At 43.3% G+C, this 25073-nt stretch overlaps 2 protein-coding genes across 5 annotated transcripts in view; both read left to right on the top strand.

Moving 5' to 3' along the window:
• The first annotated feature begins 542 nt into the window (after positions 1 to 542).
• phf20a (PHD finger protein 20, a) lies at positions 543 to 12335 on the top strand. 3 transcript variants are annotated; one of them, XM_062416299.1, is made up of 17 exons: positions 543 to 630; positions 2645 to 2751; positions 3680 to 3854; positions 4091 to 4175; positions 4703 to 4779; positions 4889 to 5462; positions 5568 to 5618; positions 5722 to 5991; positions 6221 to 6409; positions 6548 to 6643; positions 7277 to 7432; positions 7880 to 8061; positions 8162 to 8261; positions 9149 to 9344; positions 9523 to 9964; positions 10411 to 10591; positions 10951 to 12335. In XM_062416299.1, the coding sequence occupies exons 2-17, from the start codon at positions 2669 to 2671 to the stop codon at positions 11091 to 11093; spliced, it is 3000 nt and encodes a 999-aa protein (XP_062272283.1). In that variant the 5' UTR covers positions 543 to 630; positions 2645 to 2668; the 3' UTR covers positions 11094 to 12335. The 3 variants fall into 3 exon arrangements, with proteins under 3 accessions (XP_062272283.1, XP_062272282.1, XP_062272284.1); XM_062416298.1 differs by lacking the exon at positions 543 to 630 and adding an exon at positions 1702 to 1740; XM_062416300.1 differs by lacking the exons at positions 543 to 630; positions 7277 to 7432 and adding an exon at positions 1702 to 1740.
• Positions 12336 to 12535: 200 nt separating this feature from the next.
• Positions 12536 to 25073, top strand: part of ndrg3a (ndrg family member 3a) — a 33044-nt gene continuing 20506 nt past the window's right edge. The window contains exon 1 of one of the 2 annotated variants that reach the window (XM_062416302.1): positions 12536 to 12720. The gene's annotated coding sequence lies outside the window, so the exon portion shown is untranslated. Of the gene's footprint in view, positions 12721 to 13365; positions 13530 to 25073 lie in introns of those variants that run through there. The other variant, XM_062416301.1, reaches the window with a different exon arrangement.

The raw sequence follows: 25073 nt of genomic DNA on the forward strand, positions 1-25073 counted from the left end.
TGCAAAGTACTTACACAGAGGAAAAACAAGCACAATAACGAGAAATCGGAATGATCACACAAAATTCCTACTATTATTATATACATTCATCAATTAAATACATTTATTACAGTCTAAAATGGTGGACAAATCCACATATTCATCCATAATCCATAAATAAATGCGTGTGTGTGTGTGTGTGTGTGACAGAGAGAGAGAGAGAGAGAGAGAGAGAGAGAGAGAGAGAGAGAGAGAGAGAGAGAGAGAGAGAGAGACCAACAATTATGTTGGCCTATATTTGATTAATGTAAGTCTCCATTGTAAAGCCCTCTTCGAATAGTGAAAACAGGTCAGTTTAGATTTAAAGTTGCTCCGTTTCACAGTCTTGAGCTGTTTTAATACACTGATGAAATTACATAAAGCTGACATTTATAAACAACTTGTTTTGGCATCGAGATACATGACGGCTTGGGGACCGTTGTAGGCGCATGCGCAGTGTAGCGCCGCTCTACCCGCGCTGGTGGTGAATGCAACGGCAAGAAATACAACTGCGTGATCTGGGGAGACAGGCGGAGGCAGCGGTACCTGCACTTTGAAGGAATAATATTGCATATTTTACACCGAACTGGACATACAGTGACTGGAGAACAGGTAAGCAGCCCAAACCATACCCTTCTTTGCGTTTAAGAGTTTATAATTCCTCACGGCATCGCGAAATAGGCCCGTTTTTGTAGATGCATCAAACAGCGTAGATGTGGTTGTGATGCCGCATGTCGGCTTTTTCAGTTCAAAACATATGTGACGAACTAGGTGATACAGTGTTATGTTAGCACACGAAGTTGTCTTTTCGTGTCATTACAGGCGTGTTTCCTTGGTAGTCGTGTCATTTTTCCACTTAAAGGTTTTATACGACTCCGTGGTTTTCACAGTTGGAGAAGTTTAATGCAGAAAAAGTATGAAGAAGTAGGCCTTAGCGCGAGGCCCCGAAGAGGTCAATGAGTGACATCTTGCCAACCAATCAGATGTGCGTATGTCGCCCACACTAGATTCCTTCGACCAATCATATTTGCGTTAAGAGGTTACGTAGATGATGGAGCTACACCCACTGGTTATAAAACACCGGACAATAAAGTGTTGGCGAGGTGATTAAAAATAAGAAATCGGTAAGGTAGTGAAACATCATCTTGACGCAGTATTGTGTGCAATAAAATATTCACGACTAATCAGGCTCACTGGATGTGTCGTTGTAAAAACTTACAAGGGTGTGGGTTGCAAGTTGTTTTTGCGTCTAATATATAAACGCACGTTTAAACTCATTAGTGAAATGTTATTATCCTCTTTTTTATTTAGCATATTTTACTTATTGTTGTTCATCTTGTTTCCTGAGTCATGGTTGTGGCATCAGCAGCTCTGCGTTTGCGCCCTGCCTGTGTCGCTGTCGTCTGTCTGCCTCTCTGTGCACTTGTGCGGGCCATTAAAAAAAACAAAAAACCATCCGATGAAAATGGAAATCCTGTATTTTACCGAGTAGGATGTTTTTCGACCTTTTTGATATCGTGGTGGTTGTCTGCCTGCAACAGGCGGATCATTTCAGGGGTCGCTCCCATTGTCTCCTATTGTGTCTATACGTGAAAGCGGCTGACCAGAAAACACGTGGGCCGACTAGTGTGGAGATATCCGGTTTGTAGGTTGCACTGAAAGCCAATAACTCCAGACTGTCTCCGCTATGGTGAACCGAGTAAGCTACATGCCCGGATAAAAGTAAGACGATGCGCTTTATAATATAAATATTGTAGCTTTTAAAAAAGCGCGGCTAATGGTTCTGTGTATTATGTAATCCTGACAAAGAGGCGCTATTATCGGGAGGGTATCGCTATTTTCCGTCAGCATAGGGGCTGAAAATCAGCAGTGGACTGTGGGCCTGTATTTGACGAGACTGCACCAGAAAGAGACTCCGTTTAAGAAGATTATGCTTTTAGATAGAAATCGATGGATATAAATGGTGTATAATTTTCCGCCTACTGCACTGATGGGTGCTTATGCTATTGTAGTCAATTGTGTACCATCTCCTATTGTGTCTTCTTCATATACGGAATGAAATAATGCTTAAATTAGATATTGATCATTTCGATAAAGACCCTCATAGAAATCTGTGTGAAGACGTTTTAGACACACCTGCTGCTGCAACTAGTGATCACTGAACATCTAATATTAGTTATACATTTCACCACCATTGAGGGGCATGGCTCACCTTTTAATCTGACAGTTTCCCTTTGCCATACACTGTGTTGCACAATGTTACAACATGTGTAATCTGTAGCTTGGATATGTTGACACTGTTGTCAACATAAAAAAACTGTTGACTGTTTTTTTCCCAGCCTTGGCTGCATTATTGTTCATCTGGTATACAGTGGGAGTGGCTTACTTGCCTTAACACCAAAATTGCTACTCAGGTGCAAAGCTGTGATTGCCACAGTCTTCTGGTAAGATAATTATTAGAAACCTGAGACAGAGCTGACTGCAAGACTGTCTGTAAAGTCCTCAGTAGTCACGTTTATTTTGTGTTCTTGTCTACACACAATTTGTGTTCCTCAGTAGTGTAACCAAAGACATACTGTTGTAGGTGTTTATTGGTTAACGTTTGTGTGTTTGTGTGTGTGTACAGGAAGGGAGCCTTGATGTGGGCAGTATGAGTAAGACACCCCCTAACAGAAGAGGGATAACATTTGAGGTGGGAGCTCAGCTTGAGGCCAGAGACAGCCTCAAAAACTGGTGAGTCATGGCCTCATTCATTCCTCTCCATCCGCGTAACTGTGTACTTCCTTCACCCTCTCACTGAAATGCACATCCTCTCCTTCCTGGGCCTGTGCTTGCCATTTTGTATGTTTATCAAACATTAGAAGATTTAGAAAAGAGTGCAGGACGCCTCTCACACTTTGCGTTGTGTCACTGCCCCTCTGCCAGTAAACAACAGCTGTTGGTGGGCGTGCACTCACCAAAGCAGCCTTAGTCTGCAATTGATAATGACCGATAGTTAAATATTAAACTGTGACCCTTACTGTATTATTATAAATCAGTGTTGTAAGGTGTGTGGGAACTGTTGACAGTGTGTCTTTTAATGGTTACCGTTTTTTACTGAAGGCGACTTGCACAGCAGCTAATTTTCATAGTGGAGCTATATACTGACAGACGGCTCACCCCAGTGATCTTGTCCTCTCAGTGAAGCTGCCAGTGTTACAGACCCTCTTACCTCTGAGCAAAACTCAGTTGATCCCTCAGTTTAACTGTGGCTAGCTAGCCAGCTACTGGATAGTTTATTCTTACAGTTTTGGTGGATGCTAGCCATCTCCCAACAAAATTAGGAAGCTTTTAATCCCACTCCAGGAAAGATAGCAAACAGGCTCACCTTCAAAATTGTCAGTAACTCTGTGTTACTGGAAGTAGCAACTATGAAGTAATTACCAAATTTGTCAGTGAATAAAGAAATAATGGTAATGTCAAACACTGCCCACAGTACACCATCCTCTCTGTTTAGCAGTGTCAAATCAATCATTCATTGTTGTTTCTTCATGTTTGTAATTTTAATAAGTTTGATTAATTTCTAGTGTTCTACTGTTCATATGATAACTCGAGATAAAGGATAAATAACTCAACCTGTAACATGAATTATGCATTTTTGAATTTCTGTTTTTACCTGTAGGTATGCTGCCAACATAGAGAAGATTGACTATGAGGATGAAAAAGTACTGATCCATTACAGACAGTGGAGCCACCGTTACGACGAGTGGTTTGAGTGGACAAGTCCTTACCTGAGGCCTGTGGAGAGGATCCAGCTGAGGCGGCAAGGCCTGCAGCAGGACGACACTCCTGTACCTGTAAGCTAAGGATGCGACTTATGCATGCTTTTATTTTGTATGTTTCTCTCTAGCCTTTGATCACAGTGTGTTTTTGCACTGAGGGTTTCTTTATCTGTCTTTCTGTACAGCTGAAACATGATACTGATGTTTTATTTGCATATTGTGAGCTGAATGGATATGCGCTTCTTGGTAGTAAACTTAGAACACTCCCTATGAGATTTTCCTAGGTCGAATGTCTCTGTCCTTCCTTCCAGGGGTTTCAAGTGAATGATAGGGTTCTGGCCAGCTGGTCTGACTGCCGTTTCTATCCCGCTAAGGTCATTTCAGTCAATAAAGATGGTGAGTATCAATAACTTCAAGTAATAAATATTTGTATTGAAGTTTGAATAGAGCAATCTTAAAACTTTTAAATAACTATGTTTTAATACTATTTTGAGTTATCGATTATTAAAGATGTGACTAAATCACAGCATTTCATGTTATTGTTTACTTTGGATTATTAAACTTATGTCGTTTTCGTATAAGATTGCAAAAGCAATGTGGAGCATAGTCTCAACAAAAGTTAATAGTAAATAAGTTAACTGTCACATTTGCTTTCGAAAGGAAAAGTGTGGTTTTGGATAGCATTCAATAGTAGCAAAACAAGATCTCTCCTGCACTGGCACAGGGAAGTGAAACTATGAAGATAGATCTAGCTCATGCACAACTAGAAAATTCTAAATAAGGGAATATCTCCCACTAACAACAAAAGGAAGAATTTAAGAGTGTCTACTTAAAAACTAACCTCTAATCAGCTACATAGCCAGCAGCTGGTGCTTGTGTAAAACATTGTTTCCAACAGTTTGTTCTCCTGTTATTGCCCTCAGCATCCTACACTGTGAAATTCTATGATGGTGTCATCCAGACAGTGAAGGAGATACACGTGAAGCCTTTTATTAATGAGGTACGTGTCATTAGTGGTCATAAATCTTGCTATGTATGTTTTGTCCTCTGTCAATCATATCTTATGCACCATTTTCTACCCTTGTTTCCCTAACCTTGCTGAAAAATAGAAAGGAGGAAAGTCTCGGTCTTCTGAAAGGAACATGGTTAGGAGACTCCCAAACCGCAGGGACAGGAGGCCTCAGGAGAATGGTGGTCCCAAGAACAAACGGGCCAGACGCAGCACCTCCGACCAGGAGGAGGAGAGCAACAGTGAGGATGAGGAGCGTGAAGAGCGCATGGTGAACGAGAAGAACAAGAAAACGAATGGTGAGGCAGAGGTTGCAGCCGCCATTAAACAGGAAGAGGAAACATCAGAGCAAGCAGACCAGAACAAGCCCCAGGACACAGACAAGGGGACAGGACTCCTAAATGGAGTGAAGGAGGAAGACAATGATGATCAAAAGGATGAGAAATGTCATGTTAACGGAGAGGTGAAAAAGGAGGAGGCGGAAACAGAACAGTGTGGAACAAAGCCATATACAGAGTCACCCAAGCCATACACAGACATGTCCAGTCAGACGGAGCAGGTGTCTGTCACTATGACAACCACAGAATCCAATGGAGATGTGGAGCAGAAGCCAAACATCCAATCGGAGAGCTCTCAGCCTGCAGAGGATGTTCCTCCTCCTCAGCCTGTGAAACGTAAGTGTTAATGAGGAAAAGTCGCAGAATGTAAATAACACATATCATCTGGGTATATTTTTAAAACTTAGGTGAATAAATGCATGCCTCTTTTATCTTTGATAGCGGTAAGGAAGCAGGGTTTCCACAACCCTAACAGATTCAGCAGAGAACCATGTGAGTACATCCCATAACCTGATATGTTATACAAAAACAGTCATCTCTTGCGATTCTTTGAAGTGTCCTTTACATACCTGACTCGTAGTGTTCCTTGTTTCAGTGTACAGAGTCATCAAAAACCAACCTCCTCCTGTCCTGTCCATCAACCTCGACCATAACCCGTTTAAGTGCAGCGCTCCTGGCTGCACAAAGTCATTCCGTAAGGCCAAGCTGCTGCACTACCATATGAAATATTACCACGGCGAGGAGCAGCCTCCAGAGGGGGAGCGTAGCCCCACCAGAAGCGTCCAGACCAGGGCCTCTGAGAAACAGGCTACCACCACCAGTTTAGACACCCCAAAAAGAAGGCGCACTATCTCTGCCTCGATGCGTGAGTTCCTCTCCAGTTTCACTTCCATCCCAGTTACAGCGACAGGAGTAGTTTTGTAATAATCTGGGTCAGCTGCTATTTCTACAATGCTCAAACCAACTGGCAGGTCATGCAGCAATAAACTTACATGCTGTAATTACCAATCGTATGCTTTGAAAACAAGGCTGTGTTGTCTATATATTGCATTTCCTTTGTTGTTTGCTTATGTTTGCCTTTCAATTTCATTCAGATTCTGTTGGAGCTGGTGTGGCTCCCCGTGGTGAGGTGAAAACTGCATGCAGACGCACATCAGCCCCGCCTGCAGTCAACACCCAGGGCCATCAGCAGAGAGCACTGCTTCGGGAGAAGAGCAAGGAGAACCAGCTGGACAGGAATGGATGCCAGCAGCAGGACTCGGAGAAGAGCGGTTTTGACATTGGTCAGTAAGATTGTGTGTGTTAGAGTCCTTCCTCTTGCAATAATTATAGCAGTTGATTGTGTTTGCTCCTAGGATAGTAACCTGTAGTGAAAGCTCCACTCACACAGGGCTTAACTCTTGCCACTTACCGCTCCACAGGGTCAGTAAAAGACAGGCTGAAAGAGAAACCGAAACAGAAGGACTTTCTCCGCATTAAACTAAAGAAGAGAAAGAAGAAAAAGAAGGCCAAGTCCGGTAAGAAGGGGTCCCTGGCGTCCGACCTCGTCACACACCTTGCTGCTCTGCATGTGCACTTGCTGTGACATTGTGGGAACGGTTAAGTCTGCAAAGCATGAAGCACTCCATTCACTCCTGTCGGTGTGGTGGCTGAGGCTCTGTGTGTGGGAGAAGCGTTACATCTGTCACCGGCCTCTGTCCCTCCATTACACCAATCAAATAACTCCAACTCGTTTCTTTTACATCTATTAGTCATAGCTTGGTTTAAGTCTCTTATAACAACTGGTGATGAAAATCCAGATTTAATTGTGGCACTGATATTGACTAACCTAAACACAAATCCCCAACACCTTTCTCTCTTATTCTTAGTTGGCATTCACACTAGTGTGTTTGGCATGTACACAGATGTATGTATAGAGCGCCTTCCACTGATTTCACACAATTAAAAGTCCTGAAACGTGGGCCATATATAACTCGTATAACATTGATTGTCCCTGACTGTTCTTGAGTCTATCATATTTTTCCATAATGTTTGTTTGTGCCGCAGTTTGTCACTTCCTGATGGGCGTTTTGTTTGGCATTTTCAAAGTTGACATTTTGTTCTACATCTGCTCCCCCCCCCCTCCCCTTCCCCCTTCCCTGTATTAACAGACTACACAGGTAGTGAGGAGAATATTGACATCTCAGTATTGGGTCTTCCGTCCAAATTGAATTTTCCACTCAAAACCCCCCCCTCACACAATCACAAGCCTGAGGCCTACCCCAGCAGGCCCGGATACGGCTACTCAGAGCAGATACATGTGGATGGTGGGTATCTCTATGACGGTGTGTGTGTGTGTGTATTAGTTTTGTGTGTGTGTGTGTCTGTGTTTGTACATGGCTTCCTCTCCATTTTTCCCCTCCATTCTTCTCCTTCGGATTCAATCAATCATGTTGTTTGATGAATTTGACCTGTATCACACCTGGTCTCTGTGTCCAAATGTTCTTGCTCAAAACACATCATGACATGCAGAATAAAACGAGCTGCTATGAGGCCAGATTTTTTTTTTCCACTTGATTGATTGAATCCTGTGCTCTTTGCTGCTACAGCTTGCTTCATCCTGTAAACCACAAATATTCATTAAAACTCAGTGCAAAACATTCTGCAAACTTATACATTACAATTTGAGCTACAGTAACATTTAAAACATAAAATGAATCTAGTGGAAAGCTAAATCCTTGTTCAAAGCTCTTGTTCGTTCCTGTTCCTTGTAGATGAGGATAGCATCAGTGATTGGTCCACTGACAGCTGTGGGTGGAGCGACGATGACTACGGGGTGGATTTTGATGTCACAACACCACCCCTGAGCGTGGACTCTGGCGCAGTGGACACCAACGATCAAGAGATCGTGAGGTGTATCTGTGAAGTGGAGGAAGAGAATGACTTCATGATCCAGGTGAGCTGGTAGTTTTTCTGTCACAACTTGTACTTTGTCTAGCTTTTTTTTTTAAAAATGTCACTATTGTATAACATTGTTTTCTTTGTCCTTCCCTCAGTGTGAGGATTGTTTGTGCTGGCAGCATGGCACCTGTATGGGCCTGCTGGAAGACAATGTTCCAGACAGATACACCTGCTACATCTGTAGAGACCCACCAGGTGAGGAAAAAAACATGTTTTGATTCTAGTGGCTTTTTGCTATAAATTACAATCTGTGATAATCATCAAAGCACTCAACCAGACTGATCTGGTATAGTATGCATGCTTCCTGTTTTAAACAGCAAACTATTGTGTGCCATCTAGTGGACAGTGTGACAAATTACAGATATGATTTATTTTTTTAATAACTATCCAATGGTGCAAATGTAAATGTTTACATTATAATGTTAATGTTAAATGGCTGACTGAAGTTTGTTTTATTTTATTGAAGTTCACCAACATTTTACAAATAATTGGCTATATGCTTTACACTGTTTATTTATGTTCCCTTGAAAAAAAAGTGTAGTTTTCTACTATAAGAGGTCACTGGTTACCAGAGTTTACAGTAAAGTGGGTCCCAGTGACGCAAACGCAGCCCAGAATATGCGTCCAGTTGAAGAACGTCAAAAGAAAAAGAGTGAGAAAAGCTACTGATCATGTTCAGATTAAGCAAAGTCTCTTAAAATCGTTCTTTAACAGTGAATCTGTCTGCTGCAAATTGCCTTTTGCCTTATTGATTTTATTTAAGTAGAAACTAAAATGAATGAGCTGTAGTTCATCCCCCCCTGGCCGTAACACTGCTGGCTGTTGTTTTACAGATAAATCAGAATGTAGTCCTAAACGATACAGTAAGATGCCTTGCAAGTGTGTCCATAAGCACAGTTAATGTGTTAATTAATAAAGAGCACTGTGACAGCTGGTTTTAGCTAAAGAAAAATGACACTTTGTAACTACCAATATGAAAAAGAGAGCTGGAATACATGATTAGAATTAGAGAAACACATCCTGTAAAACTTTGAACTTATCATTGTAATAACATTTCACTGTAATTTCATGATTATTCTCAGGTCAGAGGCAGAGTCTGCGCTACTGGTATGACCGTGAATGGTTGAGCAATGGTCACATGTATGGCCTTTCCTTCCTGGAAGAGAACTATTCTCACCAAAATGCCAAGAAGATCACCACCACCCACCAGCTGCTGGGAGACGTGCATCATGTTGTCGAGATCCTCAACGGACTGCAGATGAAGATGAGCGTCTTACAGTGAGTACAGGAGAACACAAGAAGAGACTAGAGGCTGTTGCTCTTTTTAATCACGGAAGTCAAATTAAATGTGGATTAGAAATTATTTCCCAGGATGTTTCCAATTAAACCAACATAGCCGTCTTTTGATTTGATGTCATGTCTACACAGTAAATTAATCTTTGCTGTGGCTCTTCAGGAACAACAGCGACCCTGACCTGCAGCTGTGGCGTCAGCCCTGGAAGCAGGTAGAGAGGTCACTGACCAGCTCAGACTCGTGTCGGGGCAGCGACGCAGCTCCATCTCCTGTGACTCCTGACGAGGACATGAGAAGAGGCGAGATTCTAATGTCTAATGCTCTGGAGAAGCTGAGCCGGGCCGCTACAGCTGCCACCTCGTCTTCGTCCTGCTCCTCCTATCCCTTCCCATCCTTCCAGGACTCATACATTACCAGTGAACACTGCTACCAGAAACCGCGAGCATACTACCCAGCGGTGGAGCAGAGGCTGGTGGTGGAGACCCGACAGGGATCCGAGCTGGAGGACAGCATGAGAAGCACAGAGGAGCTACTGGAGCGGGAGCAGCGCTACGGGAGCCTGCTGGAGACAGACAAGCCTAAATCCACAGGCACCAGTAACAAGGTTAGAGTTCATTCCTTGTTGCTGGTGTTCAGTGTTAATGTTGCTGACCAAGTTGTCATTGTGTTTTTCTTACAGTATAATCACATTTCAACATTAACTGAACAGTTATAAATAAAGAAAATTATTTCTCATAAAGTTGAACTGTCAGTTTAAAGTCAAGTAAAAGAGCACAAAAATAATATAGTACCCATGATCTCACCAAAGTCTCTTATGTAGAAGATAACTTAATTGAGCTGTTAGTGATGGAGACCAAAGTTGTTTCTTACTGTAATGTTCTGTGGGATTCATTATTGACTTTTCCACCCCTAAGTTTATATACACAGTCTTGTTTATAGAGGACAACACAATATTTTAAAACCCATGTAGGAAAAGTTGTCACTGTGACATTGTCTTAGTTACTGTACCTAGTCTTCATGTAGTGAATGATTTTATATTAATGTGTCTAGACTTCGATGGGTGGCTTGTGGTCCCAGGCTGAGATCAGGGACGAAGTCGGGAGAGATCCTGGAGAGGCCGCAGATAACAGCAGGCAGCATCAGCAGTGGCAGATCAACCTGCTGGATCACATAGATGCTGTCCAGGATGACGTCTCACACAGGATGGACTTCATTGAGCGGGAGTTAGATGGTAAGAACTTAGTTTGTAACTTTCTCTTCAGCGAGTTAGGACATTTTGAAGGCTCTTTCTCAAAATGATGGTCAGTAGGGTTGGATTATGAAAATTAGCGATGACACATGCTTATATCAATGCCCCATCAATCCAAAAAGTTAGCTTACATTTGATTTTGATGATGCATGAAATGATTTAACAGCCCAGAGATCGCTGTCATATTCAAGTGGTTGTGAGGAGTGTATCATACATGGATTAGTCTCAATTGGCATACCAGAGTAATCCAGGCTGACTGTTTGAACAGGATGAGTCTTTCTCTGCTGTCTGTAGGCATGTTGTTCACCTCTAACTCTTGTTCTTCTGCTTGTCCTCCTCAGTGCTGGAGAGCTGGCTTGACTACACAGGAGAACTGGAGCCTCCTGAACCTCTGGCCCGTCTGCCTCAGCTCAAACAACGCATGAAGCGGCTGCTTACCCAGCTGGGCAAGGTGCAGCAAATCGCCTTGTACAGCTCCACATGAGGGCGCCAGAGAACACAGCAGCACACAGCATGCAGAAACAGTGCAGCAGAGGAAGCTCGCTGCAAAGATAACAATATTAATGCAAGTGAAAGACTCTGATTGTTGAGCACGTTCTCTCTGACCTGACTTCTGCTGCTGTTTCTCCTTTTTTTTTATAAAAGGTTCTGTGTGGAGGAATCTGTTGCTACAGCCAGCCAGTGTCATATATGAATACTTATATGAACATGTATGGAAAGTCAGCATCATAAATCAGGATTAAACACAAAAAGTAACCTCGTAAATGCAGGAGAAAATCCTTAGGACCAGATTACACTTTTATGGTTCCCATGCAACTCTAAACCTTATGAATGCCTTTCGTCTGCGCTCCGGTTTAAGGTTACCCTGTCTCTCTCTCTCTCTCAGTACACAGTGCTTTACATGCAGAAGCTTTATATTCAAATTGCAGTTGAGTTCCTTAATCTTCATGGCCTCTTTGCAATAGATCTTTGAACATGTTTTCCATACAGTCACTGTTTTTTGCATTAAAAATGTTCCATGTAATTGAATTCTGTTCACCTGTCGTGCCGTACATACTGCGTTTCAACCCTCGCTGTGGACAGACAATGACTTGAAGACACCCAGTATGTAACAGCACTGTTCAAGCAGTCTCTATAATTAATTTGTTCTGTTGTTTGACCTACTCAAGGGTTTATTTTATACTACACTGTGAAGTTATTTTTGTCTGGAATCAAAGGCATCTTATTTTCAGCTTCAGAGACAGTAAAAAGCATGATTTCTGTTTTGTCTTAAACTGTAAAGCTTCTTTCCTAACCGTTTTTCATCAGTGTACCAACTTTATTGGTTAATCTTTCTGTGTTTGTCAGTTACAGTATCCCTTACTTCAATTGACTCTTTGCATTGTCGTTGCTATAGCACTTGACCTATGATTCACTGAAAACTGTATGTGGACTTGTCTCTCTTTAACCTTGCATCGTGTGCTTTGTCAGTGACAAATACTACTTAGAAGACCTGTAAATTTCTTTTGTGTTCTTGATTCTGTTTCACCTGTTTTATTTGCAGTATTTTTGGTTGTTTGTAAATATGTCATACAAAAATGTGCTCTTCTTTATTGAAAACATTCTCCAAATACAGATATCGTATGCTACTGTACTGTAAGTGTCTGGCTTAGAAGCAGGGAAAATGTCAAAAACAATGCAAACAGATTTGCTGGTACATAAATAAACTATCATTGTTATTAATCACTATGGGCAGTATTTTCTCATTGTGTCTTGCTGGGTATTTGAAGAAGAGTGGTCCTTCTCATCCTATTTATCCAGCTGGCAGTCAGACTACCCGTGAAGTCAAAGCTTGCATCATTCAGTTTGATGTAACATGTTTTCTTCTCAGCCGATTTGTGCTCTTACACAATCGGATTGAAATTAGGGGCAGCAGTAGTGTAGAGATTGAAGAAGTGAGCTTGTGACTGAGGGTTTGCAGAATTAAAGGAAAACCAGTGCTTGAATGCTTTCCTGCCGTGGTACCACTGAGCAAGGCGTTCAACCTCCCTCAACTCAACCGGGACCCCAAAAACAACACTTGGTTGCACTGGACAGCTGTAACGTGCATGAATGAAGGGGACATTCCTGGGGTAAACACGTCAAAACAAAGCTTGCGTGCATACTTGATCGAATATGTTTTATTACATAGCCGATTTATGAGGTTACATCATCGGATTGAAAATAGAAACTTGATGGGAGCTTTAATCGGTTAATCTCCAAAATTTGAACCAGCATCACACGGTAATTTACAATACAATTACGAGCCAACATGTTAATCTGCTGCTCTTTTAGGTCATAGGACTGGACCATTACCAAAACTGGTCTATGTTTAAACGTACAATACGCTCCACGTTTAAAATAAATAAATAATTAATCTCACCTAGTAAATGATCTCACCTCCTTCTCATCAAAAGTGGGCGTTATCTGAGGCATGCGCTGTCCGCCTTTTGTTTCACGTCGCGATATAAGCAGCTCTGACACGCAGATGAAATAAAAGTTGAGTTCTGTAACCATCATTTAAAAAAAACGTGGGTGTAAATGCAGCTGAAATACTCTCACGCTTGTCTACAGTAGTCAGTGTGTAAGCTTCGCGCATTTTTACTCTCCGTGCCTGGTGAGCGGAGTGTCGTCTTGGTATTTGGGAGCAGAGTGAGACCTCTGTCCTCTCCTGTCTGTGGTGTGCACCTCCTCCTCCGATTGGCTCCTCCGTGCTGTCTGCGACGCAGCGTGTAGTTCCGCCCAGAGTCACATCGAAATACTAGTTGAAGCAGTGAAAGCGGCAGGCGGGAGCACAGTATTGTTAATTTACCGTCAAATATCCACGTTGCCGTTGATATTTAACAATATAACCCGAAGAGGAATTGACTGAAACCCGGTGGATACTCATTTTATCGTCAAGGTAAGCGTTAAACCTGCGTTTCCGCTGTAGCATTTCCCCCATTTACTGTACCACTTACAGATGTGCCCGATGCCACAGGAGATTATCTCAGCTCGATGGGTTTCCCAGCCTGTTCAGGTTGCTGTATGTATATCGACTGGTTTGTGGGAGAAATGGAGGCAGCAACAGTGAATCACTAACGTTACTCATTGAAGCTAACGTGAAGACACCGAAAACGAGGCGCTTCAGTCAGAAAAAGCTGCAGCTCAGTTGAATTGAGTTCATCGCTGCTCTTCAACAGTGATGCGACACAGCTCCTGTTTTCACATCGTATCTTCCTCTTTTTTTCCAGCGCAGTATTTTTGAAGTATGAGTTGGTTTTCTGTTACATTGTGTACAAGCTAAATAAAAACTTAGCTCCTTGCTGTCTGTGTTAAAATGAGGCCTGTCACGATGCGTTAACGTCGTGAATTACCGAGCTAAAACAACTAAAGGAAATGTTAGCCGAATAGCTTTTAGCTTGATGAATTTAATACATTCATACAATTTAAACATTTACACCAGAAATCACTGCTGGAATAGGTTTATCCGTTTATAGTAGTGGTATTCCACAAAGGACAAGAGTTTTAGGGCATAAACTGACTGTTGAGTCCAATATAACGCAACTTGTACTTATAATTATACTTATTAATATTAGTATTATCCATTTATTGGAATATTAACACGATTTTCCTGATTTTCCTTTGATTTTCCAATTTTCCTTTGATTTTCTCTTGAGTTTAGACAGGAGACCTTAAAACAGGCCCAGTGCTGTGTGTTGGATGTGTGGCTCATTGTCACTCATGCTGTCACTGTAGGTTTGACTCTTATATTCGGCACATGTTCCCCAAACTGTGTCCCAGACAGGGACTTGGCAGATCGATCATTTTCATTCAGATCAATCCTAATGATATAACTGCAGCTGGCACACCATTCAGGCACCACATGATGGATGACAATGTCACCAGTGGCCATGGGAAGGTCACACAGGTGGGGAGTGTGAGAAGGTGGGCATCAGGTGTTTCCCCTTGGTGAAAATAACCATTGTGGTCTTCAGGTATGTTTTAAAAGACAGCTGTAGTCTGCAGTCCATAGTAAAATCATCAGTAATGTAAATCTAGTCATAGCAGAATTGAAATACCATAACGTAGGAGAAGGTCATTATAATAACCTTTATATTCAGGGCTGTGGAATATAGTGATATTAAATCAATATCGTGATACGAGACTGTATATCGTCTTAAATTTTGGATATCGTAATATCGTGATATGGCATAAGTGTTGTATTGTCCTGGTTTTAAATGCTACATTACAGTAAAGTGAAGACTGTTCTAGCTGTTCTATTATTGGCCGTTACCCACTTAGTCATTATATCCATATTTCTGATGATTATTTATCAAAAATCCCATTGTGTAAATACGTTATGCTTGCTCCAATAGTCATCCCTACATTATTGTCACAATATCGAGGTATTCGGTCAGAAATATTGTGATATTTGATTTTGTCCATGTTGGTATCAAGGATCCACTACTGTCTGTATATTAAGGCTTTCATAGCTCTAATTCTGGCACTGTACAGTGTCTTTAGCTCTAGTTTTATGGCGGTGTTGAATTCAGGTGTTCTAATTTCATGGTGGTGTGGTGTTGAATTCAGGTGTCCTATCTCCCACAATGCCCTCCGCCATATCACATGGTCATGGTGCTTACACAACAAGCAAACCCCCAGGCATTTGTTGTCACTCACAACGTCGTGGCTTATCAGAGTCATTGTTCAGACTGGAGGAGCAAGTAGATAACTATTAACAGACCGCTTTTCTCCATGATCTGCCCTCTGAACCGCTCTGTTGTTCTGAAAGCAGGAGAACGAGCAGATAGCGCTTAGTCTGAGGCAGTTTAGCCCTGGTTGATTATTACAGTGAAAAGTGACTGCCTAACTAATGGGAGTGTCAGAAGTTGTTTATTAAGCCATGTGTCATACTTCAGATCTTTTGGGAATTTGCTAGAAACGTGTTGATTTGGTGTCTCTCGCCTGAGCCTCCGCTGAGATCTCATAGCACTGCTCATTTTGAATCCTCGTATGCTTTATAACAACACTTTGTTTAAAGCTGTCAGACTTTCTGTTGCTCTTTTCAGACTGTTGTGGCTCCCTCCTTCCACAAGTGCTCAGATAAATGACCTTACCTCAGCATTCAGAGTGAAAACAAAGGCAGCGCCGTGTACTGTAACAACGCTGGTCATTATATTGCATTCATATAAGTGAACGATGTAAAGAAACATGCTCCAGCATCAAGAAGCGACACTGTTAAAGTGCCTTTTAAGCAGGGATTACAATTTACACATAATGTAATACAGGGATTACAGAATAAAGTGAGAAAACGCTTTAGATAAAGAGGATTTCTTGCAGGAATGGCAGGGATGAATGTCAGGGAATAACACTCACTGGAGAGATGGAGACAGTAATTAAGCCAATGTGCTGACAGTCAGTCCTCCTCCTCCTCCTCCTCCTCCTCGTGTTCACTCACACCTCCACATTACTGTCTCTGTGGGTTTGCCAGCCCTGCGGGGCAAAACAACGTGGACATTTACTGACTTTTTTCCTTCATGATTTAGAAATATCACATCTGTCAACAGTACATCCTCGTTTCTGATTTACGGTTGCTTTTTTTTTTTTTAATGTATCCAACCCTCAGGCAGCTACAGCAAACAGGTCTTGTGCATTCTTGGATAAACAAAACAGTTTCTCAGTCTGACCCTGTTTCCTGGAGCTGTGCTGCTGCTGCTGCTGCTATTGCTGCTGCTGCTGCTGTGTGTTTTGTAACTGAATCTGTAATTTAAGCTGCACCTCAGTTACCGCACAAGCTTTGCACAGCAGCTTCAGTGCAAAAACAGCTGATGCTACACACCTCTGATCTAGGTTAGGCTGTTTTCATTTCCCCTGACTCCTCTGCTTAACAGTGTATGTGGACAGCTCCATTTGGAACGACTAAAAATACTATCATATAAAACAAATGAATGACTAACTCCAGAGACAGTCGCTCGCAGGTTTGCGTGAATGGCAGTTTCCACACATTTGTCAGACACTCTTATCAGCTGGATCGCACCCCTGCAGGAGGAGAGAGCTCCTGTCTGCCTGTCTCCATTTTCTGTATCGGCATCAGCAGGTGGCGATGAGGAAGGACAGAGCACAGGTGGTAAGCTTGTTGATCCAAAGTGTTGGATACTGGCCAAGCCGGACCTATGGATGGACCGGACTGTCCTTCAGTGCCGCTGTTCATTTAAGTCCATACACCTGCTCAATATTTCCACTCTGACGGGCCTCATCTTGCTCATCATGAACACACAAGTGAAGAAAAAGGAGGTTCCGGCTCTCCGCTGAGACAAATCCCTGTTTGTCATGGATACACATAACCGGGCAAACATGCTACAAACGAGACCTTTTTTTAACTTAAATATGTAAGCAGAATGCAGCCCTCTCTCTACACCGTCTTACAAGAGGCTGTGCAGCATGAACAATTTCATCCTCAGCTTACTTTAACAGTGTAGGGTACACCCTGTGAAGTTAAACGCTTTAGTGGTTGGTGTTATGATGGAGCAAATGGCAGATCCAGAGCCCTGGTGGTTTGAAGATCCTCCTATCAGTCTGTGGTCCTGCTACAAGCAAGACCTGATCTTGCTCTGAAATTGCTGCAGTTTCACATGGAGAGATTGCTTGAATGTGCGTGTGGCTCCGTGTGAGTTAAGGCTCAGACATGTTACACACATTCAAATGTACACAGTCGATACATATGAGAAGGAGAAATTGTGTCTGTGCCATTTTCTGACTCATTTGATGCCTTATTGCTGCTTTTCATCCTGAAAGCCAGGCGAGCGCGCCGCCTGGTAAAAAGCCTTCCATGTGGCGTCTGTTGATGAGCAGAGAATGACTTTATGTAAATGACGGTGAAAAAGGTCATTCGATTTCAGCAGCGCCACCAGCTGAGCTGAGGGTAGCACGAGGGGGGCACCCCCCCTCCCACTCCGCGGTTGCCAAGGACACCGCCGACCTCCACAGCAAGAAGTAAGCGCTTGCGAGGGAAGGCGGCGAAGGATCCACCTCTGTGTTTCTCAGGGAGATTGAGTTGTCAGTAATCAGTCACTGTGACAGCCAAGCTGACCACATGGATAACTCTATTAGCAGAGGCTGTGTTCTTGTGAGGCAACAGGCCTCTTAGCACTGATTCATACGCTGAAACATGCTGAGACGTGTTGTGAATCAAAGGCCTTCGTGTATTCGCAGGCAGAGGTCTTTACTATCTCTGGGCACAAGGGCTCTCATGTCTCTGTGCCGTGTTAATGTTTTATGGAGGCGGGTTCTAATGTTTCCACACAGCTTGTTGAATCGAAGCTCTGTGTGTGTGTGTGTGTGTGTCTGTCTGTCTGTCTGTCTGTCTGTCTGTCTGTCTGTCTGTCTGTCTGTCATAGGCTACTTTCGGGGACAAATTTCAGACTTAAAACCAGTCACATGGGGACGGCTCGTTCAATTCAGGACAAAAGATAACTGGGTCAGTGGTTAAGGTTAGGAGTAGGCAAGTAGTGTCTAGTCTCCAGGAAATAAATGTAAGTAAGTCTATGTAATGTCCCCAAAAGTGACGTGTGTGTGTGTGTGAGTTACTAGATGGGCTGCACATATGTCCTCTCTGCCGCCTCCACAGCTGCCCTTCGGCCAGTCCAACCGCGCTCTACAGATCCTTGTGAGCCTCCAGCAGGCCGCCGCCCTTCTGGAAACACCAGCTGGGACCCAGGACACACACACACACACACACACACACACACACACACACACACACACACACACACACACACACACACACACACACACACACACACAGCATCACTCTCCCACTTCGTCTTACTCTATACTGTCTGCACAAGTGAGCATGGCAGTCAGAGGAAATCCCCACAGACTAAGCAGCAGCTAGCCTAGCGTAGCAGAGTAGAGGCAGGTACTCTATTAGCAGCACTGAGTGCAGGGCGACAGGGCTGGCCATTCAGTCTTATTTATAGCCAGATACGAGCTCAGCCAGGAGAGACTCATTCAGCCGGGCTTGCACCTCTCTCCGACCTATCACAGCAGATTTATCGAGACTCATCTGTCTCTTGGCGTGTGTCATGTAGCTACAGCTATCTAAATTGCTGTCCGTAGTGTATTGCCATTCTCTTATTAGTCTATTTATCATCGTTTGAAAGGATCAGCTGAGGCAGTGGCTTGCAGGGTGTTATTTGGAGTCTAAGGAGGGATGAGAATCATCATTCATGAGTGTGTGTGTGTGTGTGAATAGCACAGTATATGAATGGTATACTGTATATTCCCATTGTTCACACTTAAAAACATGTAATGTAGAGCCGGACGATGTAAACAAAAACCTATGTTGTGATTAATTGTTACATTTAAAAGCGATAAGTGACAATGAGTGTTGTTTTAAAATCCATCAATCAGTGTTTGATATGGCATGTCTTGTATTGCCTCACTTCTTAATTCTTAAATAAGGGGGACAAGAGGACACCTGCACTTCTAAGAACCAAAACACACTCACCCCACAACACTCATTTACAGCTGAGATGCATCTCAGTGCTGGGAACACTTTATTTCTTATACACCAAGACAAAAATAGATGTTTTGGGTGACTCTGAGAAGCCATATTGTACTATATTGTTTGGAGGGAGGAACCTGGAAGGGCTGACTCACGCCCAGGCTGCCCCCGGACAGACACACACACACACACACACACACTCACACTCACACTCACACTCACACTCCAGACCTTACATATGATACACATACAAAATTCATAAACTGCCACGTGGGGTTCCTTGTGTAACACCGGCCTAATGGATAAATTGAGTTTCTGGTTGGCTTGGTCCGAAACATCTCTACACCTGCGGAAAATATTGCTCTTGGTCGATGCTCCGGGTTTGTTTTGGCACAGTAAATTTAGCATGGGGCAGGAAATTTTGACAAATAATTTCATGAAGCACAGCGCTATTTAGGAGGCCAGCGGACTTGTCTTTGGAGGCAGTGTGCGGTTCTATGTGAGAGATGAAGCATGCTGATGATCCCAATAGATATGTGGTTATAAATCAATACAGCCAGATGCTGCTCTTTAATCTCATAAGACCATTAGCAGATAAAGTGGCCCCGTCAAGGAATAATGTAATTCTTTAAAAGCCCTCAGAGAGTAATGAGAGGGGTACTGCACTCAGTGGCCCTGCAGGATTAGAGATGTGTGTGTGTGTGTGTTTATGTGTACCGTACATGTACAGAATACTGGTCTGCGACTGTATGTAGGTTATTTACACAGATGTTTATTTGTGAGTACCACAGAGGTTTGCCCCTAATCCTGAATGAGGATAGAGGTCAGAGTATGGTTGTGTGATGAGAGGAGGGGGTCTTTTTATTTTTTATGTCACACTGAGGATCTTTGCTAATGAACCAGGCTTTTCCTCACACACACACACACACACACACACACACACACACACACCACACACAGAGAGAAACATTCAAGTGATGGATCATTTCCTCTGTAAAAAGATGCAGTTGTATTGTCGAGGAGACCGATGTTATATAAAGACATGCACGAATCTCACAACCCCGAAAACAAGGTCACGAGCTTCCTCCCACACGCACAAACTGTGTGTGTGTGTGTGTGTGTGTGTGTGTGTGTGTGTGTGTGTGTGTGTGTGTGTGTGTGTGTGTGTGTGTGTGTGTGTGTGTGTGTGTGTGTGTGTGTGTGTGTGTGTGTGTGTGTGTGTGTGTGTGTGTGTGTGTGTGTGTGTTACACCTCTCACAGCAGCACTCATAATATTGTCACAGCGTGTAATATCCCGTGTCCCGTCCAAGTACAACCTCTACAACAGTTTTTTTTATCACTCGCATTTTTGAGTTATGGCTGGCCGGAGGCTCGGGATATTAAATGTGTGGTTGTGACTGAGCGAGTCTGCCTTCAGACTCAGTTTCCCAAAGAGGAGATGAGTCAATTATAGTAATGCAGCATTTAGCATTTATGAGATCGTTTTTATCCTAGAAGGATCAAACGAGGAGGTCGACATCGGAGGAGGAAGAAGACTTAAAAATAGCCTCTCTGGTAGGTTGGGTTGCTTTTGTCTTTACAAGCATTATTTTTTCTTTCCTTTTGTCTTCTTCTCAGCAGTCATCTTTTTATGTATCTGTACGTATATATCAATTTCTTGAACTTAACAGGTGAGCAGGCTCGTGTCTTGAAAGCAGCCTAACCACGTGTTTTCACTTTCAAAAGTTTGGACCCGGGTATGTCTGATAAGAATAGACCCATTTTCGTTAGAATAGCATCAGAGAAAGACATCAGAGAGATAACTCGTCATAGTTTTTGTTATATTGTCAAAAGATGGGGAGGAAGGAAAGAAAAAAAAAAGATGTGTCAGCTCGTATCAGGAGAATCCTATAAGCTGTGAGGAGGATGACGAAGCCTCAGGAGAGCGAACTGTCATTTAATTAAGTAGACGTGATTCGCAGGGAGCTGCATGTGTGTGCTCGTGTGTGTTTCCGCGCTCGTTCGTGTGTGTGTGTCTGTCTGTCTGTCTGTGTTTGCTGACAGTATCAGCAGGGGATGTTCTGTGCTATAAGGTCAGTTTTTCCATGATTGAGAACAAAACAGCTGACTCTAGATCAGATTTCTTCCCCTAGTATAGAAGAGAAGGTGCTAAGTTAAATTCAACCCTTTCTATCACCTGTGTTGCTATTGACCTGCCAATAGATGGTGTTGGTGTTGGTGGTGGTGAGGGGGGCTGAAATGCCAAACAAATGGATTTTCCTTTTCTAATTCTCTTACCAAACGGCTCGGGTTAGAGCAATAATCTGGAATTGAGCCTTGTTACAGTCCATTAGATTTACTCCGGTGCAGATTGCTGCCTCCGCAGATGGTGAAACAGTCAACATGAGCTTGGCCTGCTTTTGCAAAGTTGTAGGGAAGATACATTTCTAGTGAGGTTCCCCTGGATGGAAAGATCTCCCAGTGTAATGGTAAGGCGTCGCCACACCAGAGCTGGAATAAGTCGTTTCCACTTGTTCGTAGCCGTGATGACGCATAAAGAAGAGGGGGATGTGGACGTTAGGCTGTCTGGGTGGGTAGCATCTCTGGAATTTGTTGTGGCCTACTTTCTCTTTTGATGCAACGCCTGGTGACAGTCTGACTGAATACTGAGGCTCCAGTGGAGGACGGACACGCTTGTGTTCCACAGTGATTGGATCTGTCATTAGAATAATTTGGCTCTCAGAGAAAGCAGACAGGCAGATGATGCTGCTTCCTCTAGCTGGAAATTATTTGGTAATTGTCAATAGCTGTGTCCCAATTCAGGGGCTAGATCCTCATCTGCTTCACAGCCCAGAAAGGTACTTGAGTTTATATCTCAACACGTTAAGGCTGCAACTAATAATTATATTCATTATTGATTAATCGTTTTGTCTGTAAGGTGTCAGTAGATATTGAAAAATGGCTGCTATTCAGTTTAGTAAAAGTATCAAATTCTCCCATTTTACAAGGTGCAACCAACAAATATTTAATATTTTTTCTTTTAAAAAAACATTAAAAACAATTGATTATCAAAAAATATACATTTTCATATTGATTGACCAATCAATGCAGCTCTACAACACATTATTCACAACTTCAGAACAATGTTATAAGTAACTGAAATGATAAATGTAACTTCAAATGTTCTGTGATTTCTCTTCTGATCAAACACATCCACATCTGCTAACAAGAATAAACAGTGGAGTTAATGCCCAGCATCATTAAAGAACTGACCATACACAATGGATTATGGCATATTATGGGATACCAAGGGCTGCAAATATTATTCTAGTTGTACCCTCTAAAATTGATTTTCCTTTCCTTAAACGTTTTAATGATGGCAGGTCACCCTGATAACTGGAGGACAAAGTCTGCTGTTTGCTCTTTTACAGACTCCAGACTTTCATTTAGATATATCCAATTATTGGACTGCTTTAAAGCAGCAGACCCTCTTAACATCCTCCCAATAATGTTGAGCTGCACCAAGTAAATATAGACAAACTAATGTTTTTGAATGAATAAACTGGTCATCTGTGTCTTGGGGTATTGTAAAACACAAAGCGACATATTTACCTGGATAGATGCTCTCCTCACTCCTCACACTGTTCACAAACACATTTGTACAGTTTGTACATGTTGCAGTGGCAGTGGTCTATGTCAACCCACTGCAAAGGGCATGTGGACAGTTATGGATTTCAGCTTTATATCACTATGGCAATATGGCTAATGGCTGAGTCAGGATCTCCACAGACAACCAGAGGCAGGTTAATGTGAGGTCACCATGGCGACATTCACCTTGGCCAACTTAAAGCCAAACAGGTCAGACTCAAAGCGCAGCCCCGACGCAAATGACGACGACCATCACATTTGAAATCATGGTTACCATGGCGATAGAGAGGAAAGGGGACTAATTGAAAGTGGGGTGGGGGGGGGCTACAGGGAGGGTCAGTGTCGCAGCTGGGCTCTCAGTCGTCCATCATGCAGCCTGCCTAGACTTCCTGACGGCCCAAGGTGAGATGGAGATAGATAGATAAAGACAGGGAGAGTGCACAGAGGGGAGCACGCAAGAGGAAAAGTGGGAGGAGGTGTGTGTGGGGATGAGAGAGAGAGGGGGGGGGGGGGGGGGGGGGTGTCATCGATCACTCAGTCGTCTGCTGACATGGCAGCTACAGGACTCCTTTTGTTGGCAGAGAGACAGTAATATCTACAGTAGGTGTTTTGGCACACACCTCCTCTGTCCACATACGCATGCCATTCTCGAGCCTGCACCTCTGTGTTGGGTCCTCTCTCTTACAGGCAGGACGACGGCATGTGGGGGAGGCAGCGGTGCTTGTCAACAGGAGGAGAGACAGAGATATACTAAATAAGTTATCTATCGAATAAACTGACAGATTTCAACATGTCTTTGCTTTTTCTTTCCATAAAGTAATTGTGTCAGAACGGGGGGGGGGGACCCTCCCCGTCTCCGTCTCCCGGAGGCAGCAGTGACGCTAGTCTGTAGTGAAGGCTGACCTTTGCTGCATGGAGAGGACCTCATGTCGTTTTCCCTCTGACACGATTTGTTTCTGCCGCTGTTTATTCATTCAGCGCAGCTCCCTCGTCCCTTGCTGCGTGACTTGATATTTAGCACAGTGATGAGGTCTCTGCTGGCAGCTCCAGGCAGCGCAGGGAAAGAACCTGAAGAACAGATGAGGGAAATCGTGCGAAAGTCAGCGTGTAATTTTTGTGTTACTCATCTGAAAGCGGAACGGCTGTGTAGAACAGATTCTGATGTCAGGGACACTGTTTATGAGAGTCCCCACCTCCCAACCTACACACCAGGCAGTCGTGCTGTCGAGGCTAGAGGGACTCGTTCTACATCATCAGCTCTTTGAGTCCTTTCCCCACACGTTATTGTGGTGTGAATATGGGACAATCATTGCAAACTGCATAGATTGCAAATTAAATTCCCCTCCTGTAATCTGAAACCTGATTTTTCTGTCACAATTACACCCAGACGTTGCTCTCATATCTACACAGTGTTCATAGCTCATTTGAGTTCCTGTGTTTGTCAGGTCATGCTGTTTAAAGCACGTTTTCAGCTTTGCTTTATCAATTCCTCTCATTCCTACCACTATCTATTCCCCTTGTCTCCTTGCCTCACATCTGTCCCTTGGGGCTAGCCCAGCTTAGAATAAACATCTGCAACCAGCTTTGTCTCTATGGCAACAGCTACACATGCCGAACAGCAGAGCAGGCAAGGGGTAGGTAGGGAAAGGGAGTTGCTGGTGGTGGATGTTGTTAAATGGGATTTGGTGCTCTTTCAGGTGATTTGATGCAGGTTTAAGCGGATATGAGAACTGCTCGAACCCTCGGGGGACATGTGTTACTTTTCAAGCAGAAACCAAAGGAAGAAGCACTGGAAGTGATGGTTGTTAGTTGCCCGGGTAACCCAGTATATAGGGTCAGTGGGGTTGGGCTGTGAAATCCACCCAGTCAAGTCTGTAAATTGGTTTAAGCCTAATCTGACCCCCATCTCCCCTAAAACCTCGATTACCCGGCTTGCCGGCTACAATTAAAGCAGCCTTTGCCTCCATCCCACTTTCTGTGACAGCCTGAGGAAGTGTTGGATTGATCCGGCCAATACGCTCAATCTGCTCAAGCACGCAGAGTATTTTTTTTTTTTTTTTCCTCATTCACTTGTCTAAATATTATTTAGTTCCACTCCTGAGCCTGATTTGTCAGCAGGGATTTTGCCGGGCATGTTTTCACTCCCCATGCTGATTGCTGAGTACTTCTAACACATTTTTTTTTCTTTCTTTCTGGACTGTTTTATGTAATTTGAGGATTGCACTCAGTTGTTCCCATCTGCTTCCCCCGGTTGTTTCCAAGCAAGGTGCAATCTGTTACCAGAGCAGGATGACCTCTGACCGGATTGGTACGTCAACAGGCAGCTGTCCG

This window comes from Scomber scombrus, chromosome 3 (assembly GCF_963691925.1).
Source record: "Scomber scombrus chromosome 3, fScoSco1.1, whole genome shotgun sequence".
Taxonomy (NCBI): Eukaryota; Metazoa; Chordata; class Actinopteri; order Scombriformes; family Scombridae; genus Scomber; species Scomber scombrus.

Coding starts and splice junctions, on each gene's coding strand:
- phf20a (XM_062416299.1), top strand. CDS start 2,669: ATGAGTAAGACACCCCCTAACAGAAGAGGGATAACATTTGAGGTGGGA. Junction 6,644..7,276: donor GAAAAAGAAGGCCAAGTCCG/GTAAGAAGGGGT, acceptor CTGTATTAACAG/ACTACACAGGTAGTGAGGAG. Junction 8,262..9,148: donor CATCTGTAGAGACCCACCAG/GTGAGGAAAAAA, acceptor GATTATTCTCAG/GTCAGAGGCAGAGTCTGCGC.